The 23,772-nt window shown below is 38.6% G+C and overlaps 1 protein-coding gene across 3 annotated transcripts in view; it reads right to left on the bottom strand.

Annotated features, from left to right (window-relative positions):
- LOC103466867 (plexin-A1-like) overlaps positions 1–23,772 on the bottom strand; it is a 333,062-nt gene that overhangs the window by 68,132 nt on the left and 241,158 nt on the right. For all 3 annotated transcript variants that reach the window (XM_081608591.1, XM_008412750.3, XM_008412753.3), the window contains 5 exons: positions 22,795–22,891; positions 15,685–15,908; positions 8,619–8,770; positions 5,510–5,630; positions 2,756–2,892 (listed from right to left, as the gene is read on the bottom strand). In XM_081608591.1, coding sequence (XP_081464717.1) covers positions 2,756–2,892; positions 5,510–5,630; positions 8,619–8,770; positions 15,685–15,908; positions 22,795–22,891 — 731 coding nt within the window. The remainder of the gene's footprint in view (positions 1–2,755; positions 2,893–5,509; positions 5,631–8,618; positions 8,771–15,684; positions 15,909–22,794; positions 22,892–23,772) is intronic.

Below are 23,772 nucleotides of genomic sequence, written 5' to 3'. Positions count from 1 at the left end.
AATACTTAATACATTTTACAGAAATTTTACAGAAACACATAATTGCTTGGATTTTAATCGGTGCGTTTTACATCCACTGCAAACAAAGATGTTAACAAATAAACTGGACAGTATGCTGTAATCGAGACCAAGACCGACTTCGAGTCCCACAACACTGCTATATATATATATATATATATATATATATATATATATATATATATATATATATATATATATATATATATATATATATATATATATATAAGTAAAGCAGTGTAGCCTGTTTGAGCTGAATGATGAATATATTTTGAAGGGAATGCTTTGCTTACAGAGACTTCATAAATGTCATTTATTCATGGTTTGTTTATATGTATTTTGTACATTTAACATGTCTTCCAGTTCCAGTGTTAAATGTTCTTAGTTCAATGGTCTTTGAGAGAGTTTATTTGAATTACAGGCATGTGCAGAGGGGGGGAGAAGGGGGCTTGAGCTCCTGGCCCTTTTATCTTTGATGCACCTAGTGCCCTTTTTCATTTTTTTATTTTTTTATTTGTGTGCCTAGAATCATGCCATTAATGACCCAGCAAAATTTGTTATCATGACAGGTCTATCCATCAGCAATAGCAATGTACCGATATATCCGCTGATCAAGAAAGTGGTCCAGATTTTTCTAATTTTAGGAGATTTTCAATCGGCCAAACATTTTATGTTAAGCAAATCTTATCCACTGAGGTCTGAAAGTCAGCCACTGTCCTCTTGTGTTCTGCCATTAGAGAAGGCTAACTGACTGAATAGGCAATCACTCTGTGTGTCAATCGAGGTGGTTGAGGCTTCTGATTAGGAAGTTTCATGGATAAAATATAGTTTTTCCTGAAGAAACACCTTCCGGTCTCACTAAAAGAACTAAAAAGAGTTCCTGAGGAGAGTGATGTTTGAGTTGTTCTCCTGGACCTGTTGGCCTGTACCCTGGTCATTGTCTTCCTATACAATTCCTGTTAACTGCCATCTCCCTTCAGTGCTACACTCGCTAAACCAGCTCCAGAGTCGCCACAGAGCGACGCCATGTGACTGAGTGAGAACGTGAGGCTGAGTGACCTACAGCCATACTGTTTTAAACAAATTTGTTCAGTTCCTATGCAGAACTAAACAAATGTACACAAAAATATCAATAATTGGACAGAAAAATAAATTTAGAACCCTAAACAACCTATTTAGACAATTTATCAGCAAAAAAAAAAAAAAGTTGATTTGGGGTTTAGCTACACGTTAAAGTTGGACCAAGTGGAATATTATAGACATTTTATTAAATATATTTATATTTATTGCTGGCAAAGATGTCGTGACCCTACTCCCTATGGGGTTGTTAACAGCCCACACAACTTCCAGTAAGCTTCGTAGCATAGATGGCGTTATGTTAGCAATTTGGTAAAATCAGATGCAATCTTTTAAAACTTTAGCAAAGCCCACACCTCCAGCAAGCAGTGGCTTCTCAATAGCTTAGGGTCCAGACATGAAACAAAATGTAGTGGCCCATTTTTACCAGGCTGTGACTCAATCTTGGACAAGAGAAACACAACAGATGTTTGTGGTTCTGTTAACATATTCAGGCCACTAATAGAAAGATGTAAAGAAGTCAAAGTTTTGTTAACTGATGTCTGTACATGTTATTTTTCTGCTCTTACCAAGGCATTAACAGAGTTAGTTTTTATGAGTTCTTAAGTACACCTCAATTCATTTTGTCCCATAGGCAAAATAAAATTTTGAATCGCAGTCTTAAATACAGTCTTCAGAAGCTACATGATCTAATATGTATTTAGCACAGTTGAGTAGTGGCTGCTTTTCTGGGTCATGATTTCACGGGAGCAGTATGTGTGTAATCTATAAGGATGCCTTAAAGTGTATACGCGCACTTTGATGTAGTGTTGCGAACATTACCACGTCTCTGTACACTATGGCGGCTGCAGAGGGAAGACGAATGCGTGTGAGAAATCAAAAAACAGGATGGAGAGTCTTCAACATCAGTCTGTAACCATAGCAACTCCATTCAGGAGAAAAAGCCAGAGAGGGAAAGAAAAAGATGAAAAAATAAAAATTGTCCCAGCAATCTTCACAAGATGCCACACAGTCCCATGGTTAGGGCGTGACAGATAAAGACAGAGTTGAGGTGAGGGAACAGTTGTTGTGAAGTAGAGTCTGTGGGATTACTGCGAGGAGGCTGCCGTGCAGAAGTGACTGCTGTGACATCAAAGCGAGCATACGCTGGCTTCAATAGAGATTAGCTACGGGAGGCTAATCCATGAATTTGACATGCAAGCAACTGTGGTTATAGTTGGGATTTCTTTTTTTTTCTTTTTGCTCTTCTTCCTCCATCCAGTAGATTAAGAGGAAAGCTTGTGTGAGTTTGTACAAAGAGATGCGGTGTATCGAGAGAGCAACAAGCACACACACACAGTCAAAAAAATGTCGTCTCACACACACAAACAAAAAAAAAAAAACAGCCTAAACTCACACACTGATTACATGCTTACATGTCTTTGTAACATTTTTATGATAAGGACATGTTAGACGAACACATGAACAAATCTTCAAACGGTGAAACATTATGCAAATATAGTGTTTGGTGTATTCTCTGTATCATCTACAGTTTATTCAGCTTTAGTGAATATGATGTAAATTACTTTAGGTCATTTTTAAAATAATAAAGTAATTTTTGAAAAATGAATTTCAATTAAAGAAAACGTTAAGTAAAAAAAATATATAAAGTGTGTCTTACCTCTTAAAATGGCAGGGTTGTGGTCCGATGCTGACAGAAACCGAGCTGCCTGCATTGAGATAGCTTCCCTCAATGGTGACCCGGGTCCCGCCCGAAATGGGTCCCTGAGACGGCTGGATACGAGTGAAGTATGGAGTCTGGATGAAAGGAAAACCAGAAAGTCGATGCGTGGCCGATCAGTATGAAAGTATTTCACTGCCAAAAGTAAGAAATACATTTGTTTTATTCAGACAGTTTCTCACTTTAACAATGTTTTATATCTCATCATAACCAAGGTTTTCATAGTTTTGCAGTTTTTGAATGGTTTTCATTTTCATTAGTTCATTAGGCACACCTACTTATACAATGAGTTTCCTTTATTTTCATGACTATTGACATTGTAGATTCACACTGAAGGCATCAAAACTATGAATCAACACATGTGGAAATATGTACTAAACAAAAAAGTGTAAAACAACTGAAAATACGCCTTATATTCTAGTTTCTTCAAAGTAGCAACCTTTTGCTGTGATTACTGCTTTGCACACACTCTGCATTCTCTTGATGAGCTTTCAGGACGTTGTCACCTGAAATGGTTTTCACTTAACAGGTGTGCCCTGTCAGGTTAATAAGTGGGATTTCTAGCATTATAAATGAGATTGGGACCATCAGTTGTGTTGTGCAAAAGTCAGTTGGACACACAGCTGATAGTCCTACTGAATAGAGTGTTAGAATTTGTTTTATGGCAACCTGTCCGACCTGTCCAGGGTGACCCCGCCTCTCGCCCGGAACATTAGCTGGAGATAGGCACCAGCAACCCTCCCGACCCACTGAGGGACAAGGGTGTATAGAAAATGGATGGATGGATGGATGGAGTGGCCATCATTACTTTAAGAAATAAAGGTCAGTTAGTCCGAAAAATTGGGAAAACTTTGGAAGTGTCCCCAAGTGCAGTCGCAAAAACCATCAAGCGCTACAAAGAAACTGGCTCACATGAGCACCGCCCCAGGAAAGGAAGACCAAGAGTCACCTCTGCTGTGGAGGATAAGTTCATCCGAGTCACCAGCCTCAGAAATCACAGGTTAACAGCAGCTCAGATTAGAGACCAGGTCAATGCCACACAGAGTTCTAGCAGCAGACACATCTCTGCAACAACTGTTAAGAGGAGACTGTGTGAATCAGGCCTTCATGGTAGAATAGATGTTAGGAAACCACTGCTAAGGACAGGCAACAAGCAGAAGAGACTTGTTTGGGCTAAAGAACACAAGGAATGGACATTAGACCAGTGGAAATCTGTGCTTTGGTCTGATGAGTCCAAATTTGAGATCTTTGGTTCCAACCACCGAATTGAAGGCATACTGAACCAGCATGGCTTCCACAGCATCTTGCAGTGGCATGCTATTCCATCCGGTTTGCGTTTAGTTGGACCATCATTTATTTTTGGGGCGACTGTGGCTGTGTGGGTAGAGTAGTCGTCTTGCGATCGGAAGGTTGTAGGTTCGATACCAGCTTCCTCCTGCCACATGTTGATGTGCCCCTTGGCAAGGCACTTGACCACAAGAGCTGCGTATCGGTGTATAAATGTGTGAGCGTTTGTGAGTGCGAATGGGTGAATGTGACTCTAGTGTAAATTCCCTTGAGTGGTCAAAAATGATTGGATAAAGCGCTATATAAGTTCAGTCCATTTACCATTTTCAACAGGACAATGACCCCAAACAAACCTCCAGGCTGTGTAAGGGCTATTTGACCAAGAAGGAGAGTGATGGGGTGCTGCGCCGGATGACCTGGCCTCCACAGTCACCGGACCTGAACCCAATCGAGATGGTTTGGGGTGAGCTGGACCGCAGAGTGAAGGCAAAAGGGCCAACAAGTGCTAAGCATCTCTGGGAACTCCTTCAAGACTGTTGGAAGACCATTTCAGGTGACTACCTCTTGAAGCTCATCAAGAGAATTCCAAGAGTGTCCGAAGAAGTAATCAAAGCAAAAGGTGGCTACTTTGAAGAACCTAGAATTTAAGACGTATTTTCAGTTGTTTCACACATTTTTGTTAAATATATAATTCCACATGTGTTAATTCATAATTTTGATGCCTTCAGTGTGAATCTACAATTTCATAGTGATGAAAATGAAGAAAACTCTTTGAATGAAACTTTTGGTCTGTACTTAAATATATTTGCAGTTTTGAGGTTTTTGAATGGCTTTCATTTTCATTAGTTATGAGTTTAGATTTTTTAAATTTTAAGAAAATGTGAATATTTAAGGCAAATGAATGATTTGGTTAATTTCAGTTAGTTTTGTAAATGCTCATTACAGTTTAAGTCAATTTCTCTCTGTCAAGTTGTTTTTATTTTTATTAAAGCAACAAAAATGTTTTGTTTTATTGTAGTTTTCGTTCTTTATTGGTTTTTGATAATGGTAATAACCTTGGTTATAACCAAGAGATACAACACTAAAAGTTAAAATTAATTTTATATCTCATAAACACATGAAAGTTAGTCATTTTGAACCACTGGAATGTGCCCTTAATACATTGTTCTGTTTTAATCAAGGCTTTAAAACATAAAATCATTTTAATACATACACACAGTACAAACAGAGGCATAAAATGAGAATGAATCATTAAACCTTCATAATGAGAAACTTAAAGTCCATTTCAGCTGCACTATTATGAGCAGAGCTGAGTAGAAAGTTTTAAATAGGATGAAAATATGCTTCAGTTCAGAAATATTTCTGAACAAATAACATCACAAATGCACCCTGGAAGAATTTTCTTACCACAAAGGTGAATGGCCTTGGTGACAGAGCTCTGTAGTCATTAACGCAGGCTCTCACACACACCTCCACCTGAGCTTCTTGAACCCGGTAGCCAGTGGCATCGTTCAGAAGACAAACAATTCTGCAGAAGGGCAAAGTTAGGTAATATTTAATAGTTGCGTTGAAACGTCAAAGTAACAACATTCAAGCTAAAGGACTGAATGTTACACCCACAGCAGGGGCTGCAGTGCGGCAAGGACCCCATAAGATTGGATCCTAATCTGAATCTAAGCGATGCTGGAAGAATGGAAAAGAGCAATGCATGAACCAAACGTGAAAGCAGTTCCAAGGCGACAAGAATAATGCGCAGAATAACGGATGCGTGTGAGATATTTGAATTGAGACGCCCTCTATCTCAACATGCATCATTTCCCGACTAACTGCACTTCAGGGAGATTGTTTGATCTGCGTGAACTCAATTCCTCAGCCGTGTAGGACCCTGCAGAGGAGTAAATGTCAGGACAGAAGGATGAGAAAAATAAAAAGCAAGGAGCGAAGGCAGTGAGTAACGGGAGAAACACAAACCCGTGTCACTTTTCAACATGGTTCCAGAGTGAGGCTGCGCGTGTTTCTGGAGTTTAATTTGACTAGGTGACTACAGTTTGCATTTAAAAAAACAAAAAAAAACTTATATATGTTTAACTGTCGACACATTACAATCACAAACTTAAGTTCGTTTTCCTGCAAATTCATTTCAATGTTCAACAGAAGTACAGGATGAATTTTAACAGGAAGAAAATAAAGATACAGTTTTCAATAATGTTTTTCAAATAAAGATCTGAAAAGTGTGGCCTGCACTTTTACTCAGTCTTCCTGGAACCAGCAGGGGTCCCCAAACTTTTTTCAGAGAGGGCCACATAACTTTTCCCTTCTCTGGTGGGGGCCGGAGTCAGTTTGTAACAGAATAAGTGTGACGTTTGCAGGAGTGCCTAAATGTAAAAATGTATTGTTTTCCAGAAAGCACAATCAAATAACCCTCTCTGGGTTCTTCACATAAAAAAATCCAGGAAATAACACTTTTTATGAAATAAATACCGTATTTTCCGGACTATAAGCCGCAGATATCTCTGCCGCTCCAGGTTTTTCACAGGGATGCAGCAGCACGCAGCAGAGGGGGGCGGATTTGAGTCATTACAGGTCAATTGAATATCACATTTATTACGGTTGAAAAAGAAAAAGTTGCCAAGTTTAGATTTAACTGAACTGATTAGTTTCTGAACGGTAACTGTAACAGTAAAAGTGCTGATCCTTCATGTCTGCTACTAGCATGTGCTGAATGAAAATGGGCACCTTCTTCTTCTTCTGCTTCTTTAGATTTCAACAGCAGCTTGCATCTGTTATTGTTGCACTACTGTCATCTACAGGATCCTAATATCTATGCCTCAAATTCTCATAATGATCCCAATATTATTTTAAAAAACTTTTCCCCTCAATGCTATTTAACTGATCAACAACATTCTCAAATTTCAATTCCCTATTAAAACCTAATTCCGTTTTAATGGGTGCTTTCTTCTTTTATTTCCAATTCCAATGATTCACTTCCGCCCTGCAACAGACTGGCGACCTGTCCAGGGTGAACCCCGCCTCTTACCCAGAACATTAGCTGGAGATACGTACCAGCAACCCTCCAGACCCCATTAAGGGACAAGGGTGTCAAGAAAATGGATGGATGATTCACTTCCTGCTAAAGAGCCCCCTGGTAGTTGAAGAAAAATTTTCATAAAAGCTGCATGGTTCAAAGCTTAGGAAAAAAGTAGCAGCTTATAGTCCGGAAAATACGGTATATGAAAAAAAAATCTAAATTCTCTCTGGTATTGTTCAGGGGGCCGGACCAAATGTGGAGGCGGGCCGGATCCGGCCCGCGGGTTGTAGTTTGGGGAAAACTGTTCTAAAGCATTGATGTCAACATTATTGTTAGTGTCATCCTGCTGGAAAGTGAAGGTTCCTGGTTGTTTTTGGGGGGTTTTAAAGCATCCCCACGGCATGATGCTGCCACCACCATGTCTCACCATGGAGGCAGTGTCTGGTGTCAATTTTCATCCACACATACTATTTTGATGTATAACATATGAAAAATTTAGCTTAAATATAGACACATGTTGAGTCCCCTGAATGCCTCGAGGCTATTTTGAACTAATTTCTCTCGACACTGAATTGAATTGAAATGAGAAGTATTCTTTTGTCTTCATGATGCTGTTTGTGCACAACAAGAAAATCCTGAAACAAACCTTCACAGAAAACTGGATTTACAGTGAGATTAGATTTCACACAGAATATGAATACGAATATATTAAATTATCTGGGTGAAAGGAGTTTGTCAAACTTTTTAACAAGTTTTTTAAGGTATTTTGAAAAATTTCTGTCGCTTTTCTGTCAGATCATATGTCATCATATAATATCTTTTAGCAGAAGAAAATGCAGAAATAAAGAACCAATATTTTAATCTAATGAACAAAGTAATCTGATCGTTGAAGAAATGGAATCTCTAAGTCATATACAACCCGCACCCAAAAACGTTATACCGTTCCTTATTTGTTTGGGTTGGTTTTTGCTTTTGTCCAGGAAAAATATCTTGCGGCTTAGCAACAAGAACTGGTCATGGCTCACTCTTTTCCCCTGCTGTATTTAGTTAAGTTTAATGGATAGATGTGTCAAAGTCTGAATTTGAGTAAAAGTCATTGAATGGTTGGGGACATACACACTATTAAATTACTGTGAAAGTGAAAAAAAGTGATTAATAGAAAAATACCTTACTAAATTACATAGTTTTACACTTCAGAAGGATTTTAATTCTAATTTTAAACAGTCTCTAACTGCATAAAACATGCAGTCCAAATCTATGTCGTCCTTTACTTGTAATCAGGGGAGGCACCGGATTACTGGATATTGTTTTATTCTAATGCATTTACTAAAAAAGTTGCGAAGAAATAGTTTTGGGTATTTTAGGATTTATCAGGACTGTGTGACAAATATAGCTGAGAATCATCAGCATAGAAGAGTAAATTGTGTCATATAGACTGATGATTCCCATTCAGTGACATCCAGTCACACTTGAGGTTCTCTGACTTGCCTCTCAGCGCTGACATACTCCTGTTCGATGGGCACGCAGGGGACCTTTCCCAAGACCACTCCCATCTGGATGTCTCGGAACTGTAGGCCCAGGTTTTCCCCCCAGATAGTCAACCTGGTGCCCCCTTGACGAGGTCCGGTTTCCGGGGACAACTAGATCAACAGAGAGGTATGAGAGAGACACAAGAAAGAATGAAGGAGGAGGTTATGGGTAGGGACGCACGAGTCAATTTTTTTCACTTCTGATTCCGATATAAATATCTGAGGTTTGGTATCGGTCAAAGTCAATCTGGTACAAAAAACAGTCTTAAGCTGACTTAAATCTTTTTTTACTTTAAACACAAACATAAATCTACAGAATTACAAATTTATTTGATAACTGCAGCAGTACAGCACACTGAGGTACGCCAAGCTTAATCAAACATGTAAAAACAGCTTTAATTTGAACAGTCAGTGAAATTAGGAGTTCAGCAGCCATCGTTAATGAAATAAAGAGACTGAAACTGACAAAAACAACAGGCTGACTATAGTCAAACATGTAAAAAATAAACTGGAACAAACTATTTCAAATGGTTGAGAAAGAACATTTAGGAATTCTAAAAATAATATAAAATACATAAAACATGACACCGCTTCCAGCAGAATGTATAGAATTAGACTGAATAAATATGGACTGGGAATATTATGACCAATACCCAATCTAGAAATTTTGTCAATACTGGGACCCGATACAGATATTAATATTGGATCAGTGCAGATTTAGTTATGGAGGTACTGAATGCACGTTTTGAACAGTTTTTTTGCACTCAAACAAAGGTACACACTGTTTTTAATGAAGAAAAATCACCATTTGACAGCGAAAGAAACAAAAATAAGGCAGCACAGAAAGTGTAAAATAAAAAAAAAAGGGTTCACCAACACATAGAATCAAACCGCCGTCACTTATTACGGCGCTTTGGCTTCATTGACAGGGCTGTGGCGGCACGGCGCTCAGTTGCATCGGTGGACCATAATGTGATTTATTTAGCCAGATTATGGTGCGTAACGGGGACAGGTGTGGTGTGACAAAACAAATATGGTGACTGATGAACGCCGCTTGTCACAAACACACACAAACACACAATTTCTGCAAGAACCTGCGTGCACAAACCCAGCCCCTAACGAGCATTATGAGGTAATTATGTGTAATCGTCCCAGTGCCCTGTTCTGCTGCCGTACTTGGCTGAGCAGGCTCTGCAACGAGCAGCATAGAATCCTTTTTAGACCCCGAGAAAACCAACCCACAGAGCTGGAGAACCGTGGGCTGCTTTCAGTGGGAATTTGTTTCTCCAAAGAGAAACTTGTGAAGATTTGAGCAGGAAAAAGCCAGCTGAGATCCAAAATTAGAAAAAACGAGTCATACAATGTTGGCTCTTCAACAAACCATCTGCAGCAGCTGGAGGTTAATTGCCTTGTTTAGAAGCAAAAGGCAAGTTCTTTACAGAGGGAGTGAATTTATTTAATCAGTTTTCAACCTAAGGTAAAATTTTAATCCTTTTTGTTGATAATATATTTATATTTTAAATGTATAGCGTCAGATATCCAGAAGTACAGAGTAGAATTAGGGCCACTAAAGAAAAAGAAAAAACAAATCTTTTTTCAAATGAAAAAATTCAAATCAGAAAAAAAAACGTCATAATTCTGATATTTTTCTTTGAATTCTGATTTTTGATCTCAACAAATTAAAATCTGAACTTTGTATTTAAAGTCAATTGTTAGAAAAAAATTTTGTGGCCCTAATACTAAAATAAATGTAACATTTATGTTTTACAAAACACCCTCACATCTATAGGCAGGACCTGTGTAAAACAATAAATAAAAATAATTATACAGTAGAATAACATTAAATTAAAAATGTTGGAAAAGTACATTCTATTTAAGAAAACCTTTGTTTTAATGTGAAAATAAATACCATGTTCCAATCCTGCAATGTAAAGAGAGAAAGATATTTATCTAGGGTTTTTTTTTCAGTCTTTACAACATAGCATAAAAAAGATTTTTTATGTTATATATATATGGAAATTTATATATTATATATAACATTTCTGTCTGGTCTGGCTACAAGGTTTCTGGAGGCACTACTGATATAAACGAGAGAATAATCTCATGTTTCAACAAACTTATAGCATATAGCTTCAGTTTCCTTTCAAATCAGGCTATAATCACATAAAAAGAAGTGAAACACCACATATGGATACACAGGCCTTTAAAAACAAATATGAACAGCCAGTTATTGAGTGAATTTTCCAAGAGCTGAAAAACCTCACTTCTTCACTCTTGAGGAGAGAAGAAAAGAAAATATTACCTTTGGCAGCATTACACTACAAACCCATGCAGGAGTCAATAGAGGTAGAGAATAGACAGATAAAGTGTCCATTCTGCTAGGCATATGATAAATATGCCTATCAATGACTGAATGATGATGATGATGATGATGATCAAGGTACAAAAAATTGATTCTTTCCATGAAAAACAAACAAAAAAACCACAGAGAATGGAGGAAACTAAGCGAAAATACCAAGGCTCAGGCAAGCGGGATCGCGGTGGAAAATTCTGCCCCAGTATTTGGAAGCTGACTCACTTTGGAACCTCAGGCGCCAGCAGAGCCTCAGCACTCCGGTTCCACAAACACAATAGCTGGTAAACACTGACCAGAGCGAGTAGCCATCAAGCTCCAGGGTGCAAATATGGACAACAGATGTCGGGGTGTGGAAATAGGGGCTCCAGATGGGTTTGTAAGGAAGACGCTGTGACACCACAAAACAACATCAGCTAGCCACCGAGCCCTGGGACACATAAACACTGGAAGCGCCTCAGACAGGCAGGCAACACAGGAAGAGAAATAACCACCATGCTTTTAAAGGGATTTCCACCATTATCCTAGAGTGGACCACAGAGAGGAGGAACACGAGTGTTTGTAAGATACAGAAGCTATAATAGATTCCATATTTACTCTATCTACTGTACTGCAGGTCATCCAAATCTGGGTTTTTCTCCCTTCACAATGACATTCATAGGAGAGAGAGAGCTGCACAGAGAGCAGCTGAAACACTGGCCATTAGCATGTATGGCATTCAAATCAACTTTTCTGCAAAACAAATCTTTCTTTAAGTTTTGTTGTACCACAAATATAATCTGACTTCATTGAGTCAAATTAAAATAGAGAATAGCTAGGCTAGCATTAGCCTATGCATGGTTGTAGTAAACAACCATGCATAGGTTGTTTACTACAACCTATGCATGGTTGTAGTAAACAACCATGCATAGGTTGTTTACTACAACCTATGCATGGTTGTAGTAAACAACCATGCATAGGTTGTTTCAAACTGGACTGTAGGTTTTTCTACAGTCCAGTTTTTTCTTTTCAGTTCAACAAGATATAGAATACTTATGGTCATTACAGTGAACTCTTAGTCTTATTGCATTAAAGTAGCTTGACCAAAACTTCACTTAAACAATGTTGACCCGAAACAGATTAACTGACTAATCATACCAAATTTAGCCTGGACCCCAAACCAGACTAAAATGGATAGTGAGATTTCATCCATAATTTAGTCCATTAAATAGATAACTTATCATACACTGTATTTATACAAATTAGACATGTATAAATACAAATTAGACATTGAAGTTATGAAGAAGTGATATTGAAGTTATGAAGAAGAGTGCTACGGAGAGAATCACCCACAGACATGTGATGGCCAGTAAAGTTTTTCTCATTTCGACTTCTTTTTGTGTTCTTCTATAAATCCATACTGAAAGTCATAACAGGGACAAAGGCATGGAGGAAAACAATCCACAAACACAAAGAAAGAGAAAAAAAGACTTCAATAAACCTGAGTTCCAGGAGTGTTGCACAAAAACACACATGAAAGACAGTTAAAATAAAATAAAAAAATGGAATCAAACCCAAACAAAGTTTTTCATGAGACTGCCTCCAGAGGAGCAGTTTGATGTAACCGCGTGTAATCTGTGCCAAGGGCAGCCACAAGGTCCCAACTAATATGAGCGTTATAATAGCAGCACATTAAAATAGAGCAGCTTTCATTCTGGGTTCAGGACACGTAGGACTTTTGTGACCACAGGGACTTCAACAAAGGGAGCTGATGCAACGTCCTTTCAAGATTCCCAAGCCTTGGATCTCCACAGGTGACATTACAGTCTTCATGAGCCGACAAGACAAAGATGTGGTGCTCAGAAACAGATGGGAAGCTTTTCTTTGCAGTGGATTTTAGATTTTCAGATGTGGAGCCATTGTGAACAGAATTGTGCATTTTAGCAGTAGCTGGTTGATGGCATTTGAGAGATCTTCCAAATGGTCAATGACCCTAAGCGTACAGCCAAAGTGGATACAACAATAAAGTTAATGTTTTGTGGCATGGTCATTCCAAAACCCTCTAGAGGATCTGTGGAAAGATAGCAGAGGGCATCAGGGAGAGAGAGAAGGGAGACTTACAAACCTGACTCAGAATGGGCCAGAACTCCAGCAAACTATTGTGAGAAGCTTCAAAAGAAGAAACCCAAAATGTTTGACCCAAGTTGTACAGATCAAAGGCAATGCCAACAACTGCTGAAATACTGAGGGCATGTATGTAAACTTCTGATTTTGAAGACATTATTAAAGAAATCTCTGACTTATTCTCACACTTATTATTGGAGCATTTAGCAGATAGAAATAATTTTGCTAATTCTAACTGACCCAAAACAAGAGAAGACAGTGAGAAAAGAGGTGCATGTCTTTTTTTTTGTCATTGTATGAAAACTTCTGGTTTCAACTCCAGATGACCAAAGTGGCATAATTTGTTATATTTTCAGTTGGTGTGGTTCACTTCACACTGCATTGAGTCAAAGCAACCAAACCTGAGCATGAAGACCTCTGAAGAAGATGCACAGCTCATCTTCCTCCTTCATGAGATGTAAACAGAAGTGAAGTAACATCAGATGTTAGCTGTTGTAGAATTTTTCTTTTGTCTTAGGCTAAAGATAATGAGCCAATTCACCCATTAGAGCTGTACTTGCATATTTGTTAAGGTTGTATTTACCCAGAATGTCCTGTGCTATAGTCTGCTTCCTGTTCCGGTCTGCTTGGTGTTCACATATACATCCAAACCAAAACCGAGGTTTGTAGGTGGAGCAGAGATTTCTTTTTTGCTCCAGAACAGTTATATTCACATTTCCCAAATGAACCAGACTTTCTAGGCAAATGAATTAGAGTTTGATTAAAGCAGACCAAAAAGAAGCCCTAGATGTGTATTCAGGGTGATGTGAATGCACACCTAGATCCTCTACCATGTTTATCTGTGAGAATGGTGAGTAATGTGATGTTTTTGCCACAAGCTATTTTGTATGCAGACCCAGTTCTGTTTTGGTCTCATCTGACCCAGGCACCTTCTTGCACATGTCCGCTGTGTCCCTTATCCTCACCCTGCATGAAGTAACTTCTCTGTTCCTTGGCCTTCATGCTGCTGTTTGTTTGTACGAACATGACTTGATGCCTGATTCTTCTGTTTTCTCTCTACATAAAGGTCTACAAAAGATCCAGTTTTAGTTGAGCCTGGATTAGTTGTATTCGTTTTCTCATTAAAGTGGACTGAGCTTTTGTTATTAAAACTTGGATTTATTGAACCCACCAGTTTTAGGACAAAATGGTCAGATTTTGCAGGATGAGAACAGGAGATGAAGGGGTAGAAAGGTTTTAAAAATGTGTTGTTAACAGTGTTCATTTGACAGCAAATTATTTCAACTGAACCAAGATCTAGGATCTACGTGAACCGGAGAACACTTTTTTGGTCTGAATCAGAGTTCGCATTGATACATTTCCAAACAAACTTCTAGGCAAGTGAACTAGAGTTCGATTAAGGAAGAATACCGTATTTTCCGCACTATAAAGCGCACCTAAAAACCTTCAATTTCCTCAAAAGCTGACAGTGCTCCTTATAATCCGGTGCGCCTTATATATGGACCAATATTGAGCCACAACAGGTCTAGCAACTACGGTAGGCAGCCGCCAACTTCATTTTCGCCCGTAGAAGAAGAAGCGTGCGGTGCATGCTGGGATAGTTGTCAGAACGCTGGCTTGTTAATAAAGTTTGACTGACCTATCTACCTACTGACCTGATAATCAGGTCGTCTGCAGGTCATTTAGCACCACGTTCTCCACGAACATGCTGTGCATGAATGGAGAAGGATGACCATCGTCCGGCCACGCCCCGGCCCAGTCGCGGAAGGCTCTCCTTGCCGACCCAAGTCGGCAAGGAGACATTCTTTATGTCAACAAAGTGGCTTTAGATATTCATCTGGAGTGCTTCAACTAGGGTTACCAAGGGACCAGCCCCTATACATTTAAAGCTGGGGGGGTGCAGGGGAAGAGAGACAGAGACTGCGGCGGCAGCGTGTCGGTTGGTCTGTGTTACCCAAAAAGCAGTTGGGCACAATATCGCAACACTAACACCGTGTGTAAAACAAAGACTGGGGCAGCCTACTAAAAGTACTGGAGGACCATTTCTCTATTATTACACATCCACATTTGTAGAGTACGGAACAAATCGCGTCCTGTATAGGTTCAATACAGGACGGTTGGCAACCCTAACTGTAGCGTCTATTCTATGCGCCTTATGCCTTATACATGAAAAAAAGTTTTAAAATAGGACATTCATTGAAGGTGCGCCTTATAGTGCGGAAAATACGGTAAGCAGGTCTAGTGTGAACGCAGCCCAGGTGTTCACCAGGACACAGCCGGTGGCAGCAGTGTTTAGCAAATATTACAAATAATACACACCACACAGTTTTGAATTAGCACAATATGAATGAATGGCATTTTAGAAAGACTACCTAAATTGACATTGTGCTGAAGCAGCTAAAACATGAGTCACTCATACTACTATTAATAATTCAAACCTAGAAATGAAACAACCTCCACCATCCTCTTGAATGCTCATATACATAAGAAGACTTGTCAAATTACATTGCTTGCTATCTTCCTCGAATGCAGCCATGAGAAACATATGCAAACACCCACACTCCCTTACCTTGGTGATCTTGGGGTGAGTGCAACGGCTGTTTCCAGATGTGGCGTGCATCCACCCCCCACCTTCTGCCAGCTGCAGCGGCATGTTGGAGTTCCCTCCTCCCGTACACTCCTGCCGCAGGGAGCACTTCTTATCTTGGACACACCAACCGCATTCAAACCTGGGGTCAGCCTTCAGGCACATCCCACAGCTGTCCCGTAACGCCCTACACTTGTACAGGTGGGCTGCATGAGAGAGAGACAGAAAAAACTGACTGAAATGTAGCATCTGTACAGAATGAGCTTTAAAACAGGAGACATCACAGGAGTTGGTTTGAAACAGGTTTAAAAAAAGTTAAGGGAATTTTCTGAGTTTCTGTTGATACCAATCAGTGTGTGCTACATTTGGCTAACATAGCCTAGCTGTGATATAGATTGACATTAATGAAAGAATTAATCTGCACATCTGCTTTTTGAAGACAGACTGCCTCTCAAAAATAGCAAATTGTCTCAATGTGTACTAAACTTTGATAAAAAATGGTACACACTATATGGATATAGAACAATTTAAAGGGAAAGTGAAGCCTTTTTATGTCATTTTCAAGAAAATGAAATTATGTTTAGAATATTTTGATAAATTCAGAACGTATGAATTTGCTGAGTTGCAAAGAAGTGTAAATACAGTATATGTTTAGTTGACGGTTACCACTGTGAGGCTAAAACAAGAAGTAAGTTCTGTTTCTACTGATAAAAAAGTCATGTTAAAAAAGAAGAGTCACCTGGAGGAATACCAGCGAAATTAATTCAACAGGTAATGTCTGCTAATGCCAACAGGGGATTGATGATTAGTTACGTTCAAAAAAGTTTAATTAAATTAGAAACTGCGCCAACATGGCAGACTGGAGAAAAGTCATTAAAAGTACAAAATGAATGAATAAATAGATAATAAATAAAATAAACCTCTAGCACCTTCGGAGCCAAGTGGGAGATGAAAGGAAGCCAGGAAGAGGACAAATTTTAGCTCCACTTGTTAACAAAACAGCAACCAGGATTGTTATGAATTCAAATGTGATGCGACTCCCTCCGAGGCCCAGAGAATCAGAGGAGTTGGAGCCAGAAAAAGTAAGAAGAAAAACCAGATGGAGAGACCTCAGATGAGGAGTGAGTAACCAGCAGGGCAAAGCGTGGAGAGAGACACATGCAAACAAGCAGCAAAAACTACCAGTGGATGCTTAGGATTTCTGATTTATGTATAATCTGCTAATTGGAATCATAATTATCTCAGTTAACGCAACATTGCCAGCACCTGCAGGCTGATTTTTTCCCCTTCTTTACCATCACAGCATATAAAAAGATCTGAGGTTAAGATGGAAAAAAAGAAGAAGAAAAAAATAAATCTCCATCCTCCTCCTAAGCAGATGTACGGCGGTCGGACTTCAAAGTGGGCTTCTCCCGTATCCATCTGCCTGCCTCGGCCCTCAGCTTGGCCCTAATCTGATTAGCTACGGCTCGGCTTAAAAGTAGTGCTTTTAACACTAATTAATCTGGACCAAATGAATGATTTAATTAACATTAACATCTCCACTTTACACTGGGGCAAAGCCAGGCTGGCTCTGAGCGGCTCTGCCCCGAAACGGATAACACAGCTCCGATTCGGGAGACAAAAAGAGACGAGGATGGAGTGAGGAGGGATTAACAGAGGATGGAGAGAGGGGGAGGAGAAAAGAGGAAAGGCTCTTTATGAGATTTGTATGAGTGAGTACAATTTCATAAAGCATATTTTCAAAGATTATTAAACTAACATTAATTACTGCATTGAATTTTAATCATCACAATGGGAAAAATGTGAAGGTTTAGAAAGAGAAATAATCTCTTCTAATCTCCTGTTTAACTCCTCAGAATTTACAGGTGTGAACCGAGCTCATTGCAAAATATCAGTTGTGTGTTGTAACAAAGCCGAGGGATTATGTTAGGAAGAATCATAAGGGAGGAAATATGTAAAAGATAAAAACAAGGTACCATAACCTGGTTGAACAAGTGTGTAGACCTTTAGATAAATACTTTGCTTTATGCAACTGCAAAGATCAAAAGGAAGACAGAAGTCCTTTTCTCCCAAAGAAGACATTAAACCTCTGCTATAATCTTCTAAAAGCCAGTGGAAAAATGTTTAATGGTCTGAGGAAACGACCATAACACATTTGAAATTGGGTCACAATTTCAAATGTTGTACTTAGCATGAGAAGACGACTACACATAACTCAAAGGACACCCTGTCTCATTCATGAATGGAAGTGATCAAAATATTTTTTTATAGATCATCTTTACCATCAGACATCAGACTTTCACTCTTATGTCACAGTGCCTCTTGTAAGGTCTTGGTTTAACTCAGAATGCTGTACAGCATGGAACAAAAAGGGAAATCCCGCTCATGAATGGAAGTGATCAAAATGTTTTTTATAGATTATCTTTGCCCTGAATGCTAAAATCATCACTTTTTATGAGTGTATTTCTGAGACTTTGATATATTCCATTGACATATTTTGGAAAAGGGATGTTCCTACCAAAGAAAAGAGTGAATATTTAAAGGGTAAAATTCTATTCTCTCTATTCTCTCTGTGAACTCCAGTTTTCCTGGGGCCTCCAGACCAACAAGGTTTCGCTAGAAAGTGTGACCCAAAAAAAAAAAAAAAAAAGAGTCATCAAATACACTCTTAGAAATGGCTGTAAATTTACGGTGGAATTCCAGCAGTAACATACTGTTATTCCAAAATACGGTGGGATATTGTCAATTTGATGTCTTCTTCTCTTGTCACAATCAAGACTGACGACTGGCAGTAAACTACCGCAAAATAATTGTACAATACAGTTTTTTCCTAGGCAAGACATTTTACTTGTATTTGCATCTTAGAGAACCAGCTTTTAAAGACAATATTACACTGGAAGAAAAAAATACTTTCCATAATAATTTTTTTACGGAATGAATCAAAATCTACAGAGCATAATCAAAAGTGTTAGATTACCAGTGTTGGTGTTGTATGTTAAAAATACAATGTTAATTAAACACTTGTTTAGTCAAATTTAAAGATAGGTTTGTCAGTTTCCCTAAAGAGATGGTGTTTGATTAAGAGTTGCTCCCACAATCGCAACGTATCTGTGACGTCACGTGTTGCCCTGGAGACAGCAGTATGGCGTCTTGCCTGGACCTTATCATAACAAGGTAAGTTCCCCAAATCTATTAAAACATGCTTTTTGTTCTCTCTTTAATGTATTTATGTAATGTAATGGTAATGTATTGTCTCAATGTTTGTAACTCCCTGGCAAACATTGTATCACAATGTATGCTGCGTTTATACTGTTATGTATTCTGTATCTCAATAAAGATCTATTAAAAAAAATAAGTTTCATGTTAAGATTGTCATGTTTTTGATTTTGATTATTTTTTATGAATGCATTAACTTTCTGTTTGCGCAAGAGTATCAACTTATGCTTAACGTAAGTTTATTTGTTTGGATATCGCGGTACGACTGTTCAGTACAGAGGTGCTCAAGTCCAGTCCCTGAGAGCTGCTATCCTGAAACTTTCAGATGCTTCCCTGTGCCAATTAACACACCTGAATCAAATGAATGGCTGGTTAGCAGGTCTGTTCAGAGCTGATCCTGGTCTGTTGGAGTAAAGATACATCAAAAAGTTTCAGGACGGTAGCTCTCGAGGACTGGACGTGAGCACCCTTTATTTTTATTATTTTTATTATTTTTGTTAGCAGCTAAAGCTAGCCAAGCAGGTGTAGCACGGGGTGTCTGGTTAAACAAAGATCCGTGCTTTTACTTTGCCTGGCAGAGTGGACACTCTTTATTATGATGATCATTTAAATGCATACTGTATCAATGGAAGGATTTGTTTTATGTTCTTCCAATTAAGGACTTGGTTTATTACAGTCCCTGTGGCAAGCAGTTTTCTGCTTGGTCAGCACTGAAGGCCATATTGTCTTTGAGAGGGTCCAGCTGACATTCCAGACAGGACAGCGTTGTCCATCTTCTACATCTTCAACCTCCAATATCAACATGAGGCAGCCAAGACTTTGGAGTTCATTCAACGGTAAAACCATTCCTATGATTTTTTTACAATGAGCAAAATACAATGACATGGTTTAAAAGTTTTAAAGCAAGTTATTGACATTTGACAAAGGTGGTGATGTTTTCTCTTTACGCAATTAAAAACAGCTTTATTTAAATATTGTACCAGCTGTATTCAGAATGCCACACTATTTATATTCTCAGGAATTGTCCCATTTTTATTTATTTTTTTTAGTCGCTTCATTGGGATTAACCCAGGAAGGGGTACAAAAGCCGGTCATGGGAAGATGGTATCCAAAAACACTGGAAAGACAATTCAAAAGAAAAAAGTGACAGTCAATGTTCAGGTTTCCACCTTCATCAAAAACTTGATGGACTTTGAGTGGCATCTCATTCAGGTTAGTTGTTGTCCTTTTCTTTTCTTTGAAATATTTCTGTTTCCATATTATTCAGGATCTAAATTGTATTGTCTTTTCTTTTTCCATGTTGGACGGTGCCTTCATCTGCATCTAATAAAGTAAGTGCCACTTGGACTCTTGAAAACCATTAATAGTTCACATTTTAAAACCCTGTTAATACTAGAATTCCACATTATTTCAGCCATGTTGAATTTTAGATTTTGGAAGTCTTTTTTCATTGATTTGCTTAATGATAACCAAAGCATGGATATTTATTTTAGAACTGTGTTTTTATGTCCATACGATTGTAGAAATTAACGAGTTAAATCCAGTTTATGTCGCTGTAAACTGAAAGTCTTCAATTTTTATTCCAGTGTTAGTGAAACTATATATTGACTTTGAAGGCCTATTTTTTTACCAGTTCTCAGAGGAATAGTTATGTTATTCATTTTGAATGTTTGAATATACTGGAAATATATGTGGTTTGAGGCATAGTGGTGCCTTTAATTAAAAATTCTGTACTGAAGGTTACTGCCAAGAAAACTATAATGCTACTTTTTAAAGTACAGTCTTAGTTTTACCATAGAATATTAATACCTAACCCAGTGTAAGCTTCTTAGGGTTAGGGATGTGATGCATCCTCTTCGAGATTAAATACGGTACAGCTTCTGTGCATTTACAGTAAACTACATCCTCTTCTGTGTTATGTGAAGTTCTGATTATGCAGATTATGCATTTTAGAACCGCACCAATTGTAGCACTTCTAAGAAGCTTACACTGGGTTAGATATTACAGTCTGCATGAATGCAAACACAATACATATTATGAGGGTTTTCAGAGATTTTTATGTTAAAAATCCTTACTTTTCCCAATTCCACCATTCTGACATCCCAGTCATATATTTATTTACAGTGTCTAAAATGCAAGACTTGTATTTAAGTGTGAGTTTATGGCATATATTTGTGATGGTGTTAGGTTGTCCATCGACAGCTTGGTTTGAAGCAAGGAAGAGGGCCGGGGGAGGTAGACTGACACAAAGAAGGAAAGAAACACGGAATGACACAAGAAAGGAAATAAATGACGATGAAGAAATGGTTCACAAAAGAAGGACATAAAAAACTATAAAAAAATTAAGGAAAAGAGAGAGGAAAAAAAGGAAGAACAGAAGCAAAGAATAAAGGAATGAAAGGAAGAAATAATACAAGGATGAAAAGAAAAGAAAATAAAGTAGAAAAGAAAGGAGGGAAGGATATAAGAATTAAATGGGCGTACAAAAAAAGAAAACAAGTGGAAGATAAAGGTAAATACATGAAGAAGTTAGAAAAAAAGGACACAATCTTGGTTGACTAATGTTCATTTTCTGGAATACTGTTAGTTTAACAGCAGATGTAACAGAACATACAAATTCCTAAAGTATTTTTTTCCCTTTTCTGTCTACACTTCTGAGATCATTAGGATGTTTTTTATTTATTTTTTTAGTAAATGTCTGACAGTCTTTGTGTTGTTGTTTTTTTATCAGCAATGGTTTTATACTGGCCTATGGATGCACTGTTTTCTGAGTCTCGTTCTAATTGTGGATGATGAACTCTGACCCTAATTAAGGTAAGTTGGGTTAGATTCAGGTTGCTTGGGGCATTAATGTGCTGCTGGTTGAGGATTTTTTTTTAACCTACTTCATGTTGTCAAACAGGTTCCACGTCATGATTCTACAGGTCTGGGGTTGGACAGGGGAACTGAACCAATGATTAAATACAATAATTAGCTTTGGATAGCCTCAATAAATGGAGACACCATTAGAAAATGTCCTTTTTGTCCTTAGATGTGACAATAAATAATAAAAACAGAACAACTCTGTAAAAGAATCGTGAATGCTGAGTATGCATTCTGTTACCATCGTACCAAAACGAGGTCAAGCGTAATGCAACGGGAAGTGATAAAAATCTCCTCATATGTCATTTTAGGAGGGAACAGAAGCAGAAGTTACCAGATTAGAAACGGTTAGTTAATCCACGCACATTCAGAAAACGGGACTGTTTGACACGGTCGAGAGCGAGACTCGCATTATCTTGTGTAATGGGACGTCTAAAATCATTAGCCTCCACCTCCCAATGCATTGCACTTGATGAAGAATTTACAATTCGTAATTGTTTTCCACTTCATGCACAAATAGTGATTAAAATAATAAATACCATCCCTCTGTGTTGCTTGTTTTTTTCCCTTTATCATCCCTTTTAATTCACACCTACCCCCTGCCATTACTCAGTGCATTCATCAACCTGTCACACACCCGTCGCTGCTCTCTTTTTCCTCCATCCTGTTGGTTTACCCTATTTGTTTATCTTCCTGTCTAACATCTATCCCTATTAATTTCAGTGTTGGGTTTTTGTTATCATCACCATCCATCAATCACTCCCTCCGCTCTTCCCTTATCCCCAGAGACGAGAATAGTGATTTTCCTAAACAAACGCCACACTTTCACCTTTCTTGCTGATGGCTGTCAAACATGAAATTACAGAGTTCTGATGAAAGGGGAAGTGTTTACATGCCAATGTTGCTCGGAGAAACTTTATCATGAGCAAACAAATGGTTGTGTGTTTCACCGAGGAAAAAACAAAGAAAAATAAAAAAGAGGAAAGGTAGGAACAAGAACTGTTCTCTTACCTTGAATGTTGAACGGGTTGTCAATGACAAAGTTCCCGTTCCACACCACGGAGAGGTCAACCGGCAGGTCGCTGATGCCACCGCCTTCATAGTCATACTGCAAACAGAAAAAATAAATAAATAAAAACAGACACAAAGAGTGTGAGAGAAATTGGTGATTCATGATGGGATGCAATGCAAATTGGGCAAACTCTGGGAGAAATTGTTTCATTTGCATAGTGATTCAGCCAGGGCCGCTCTTCCCAGATGCCTGCGACATAGCCCCAAGAACACGCGCACGTATAAATCCAAATCTTCCAAACAGACATGTTCCATAAATATGCTGAAAATACGGGTTACGGCCAAACGGGCTCAGAGAAGCAGAAACGGATGGAAACGGAGGATGCGGAGAGACGAGACGTTGACGAGAAGAAGAAGGGGAGGAAGGATGAGGGTGCAGCAGAGGTGTGGAGGCAGCCAGAAATCGAACGGTGACGTGTGTGAAAAGGTCCTTTAGTCGTTTAAGCACAAGCTAAGTGGTGGGATGAGGGGGAAAAAGACAGATAAGATGCAGAGCAGAGGAAATTGAAATTGGCATTTCCAATTTGCTCACTGACACACTGGATTTGGTAGATGGAGCTCAACCATCCCGTGTGGGACACACACTCGCACGCGCACACACGCACACACACACATACGTAAACTCCTGATACAACTTGAACTTCTAGAAAGCAGTTCATAGTCATATCAAGTTTATTTGTACAGAACATTTAATCAACGAGACAGTTCAAAACTGTATGTTTTTACATCATAAAAACATCATACAGTCACAAATTATCCAACAAGCAATAAACGTTACATTTTATCAAATGCCATCATCAAAATCATCAACATATATCAAATATGTTGATCAATGTTCCCCTCAACATTGATATACTAAGCAAAGGATGTTTGGTTCTGGTTCTGGGGATGCAGAGCAGAACAGAACCAGAAGACCTG

Source organism: Poecilia reticulata, chromosome 7 (genome assembly GCF_904066995.2).
Source record: "Poecilia reticulata chromosome 7, P_reticulata-male-v2, whole genome shotgun sequence".
NCBI lineage: Eukaryota > Metazoa > Chordata > Actinopteri > Cyprinodontiformes > Poeciliidae > Poecilia > Poecilia reticulata.
Note: the sequence above shows the minus strand (reverse complement) of the source record. Positions and strands in the feature narration are given on the sequence as shown.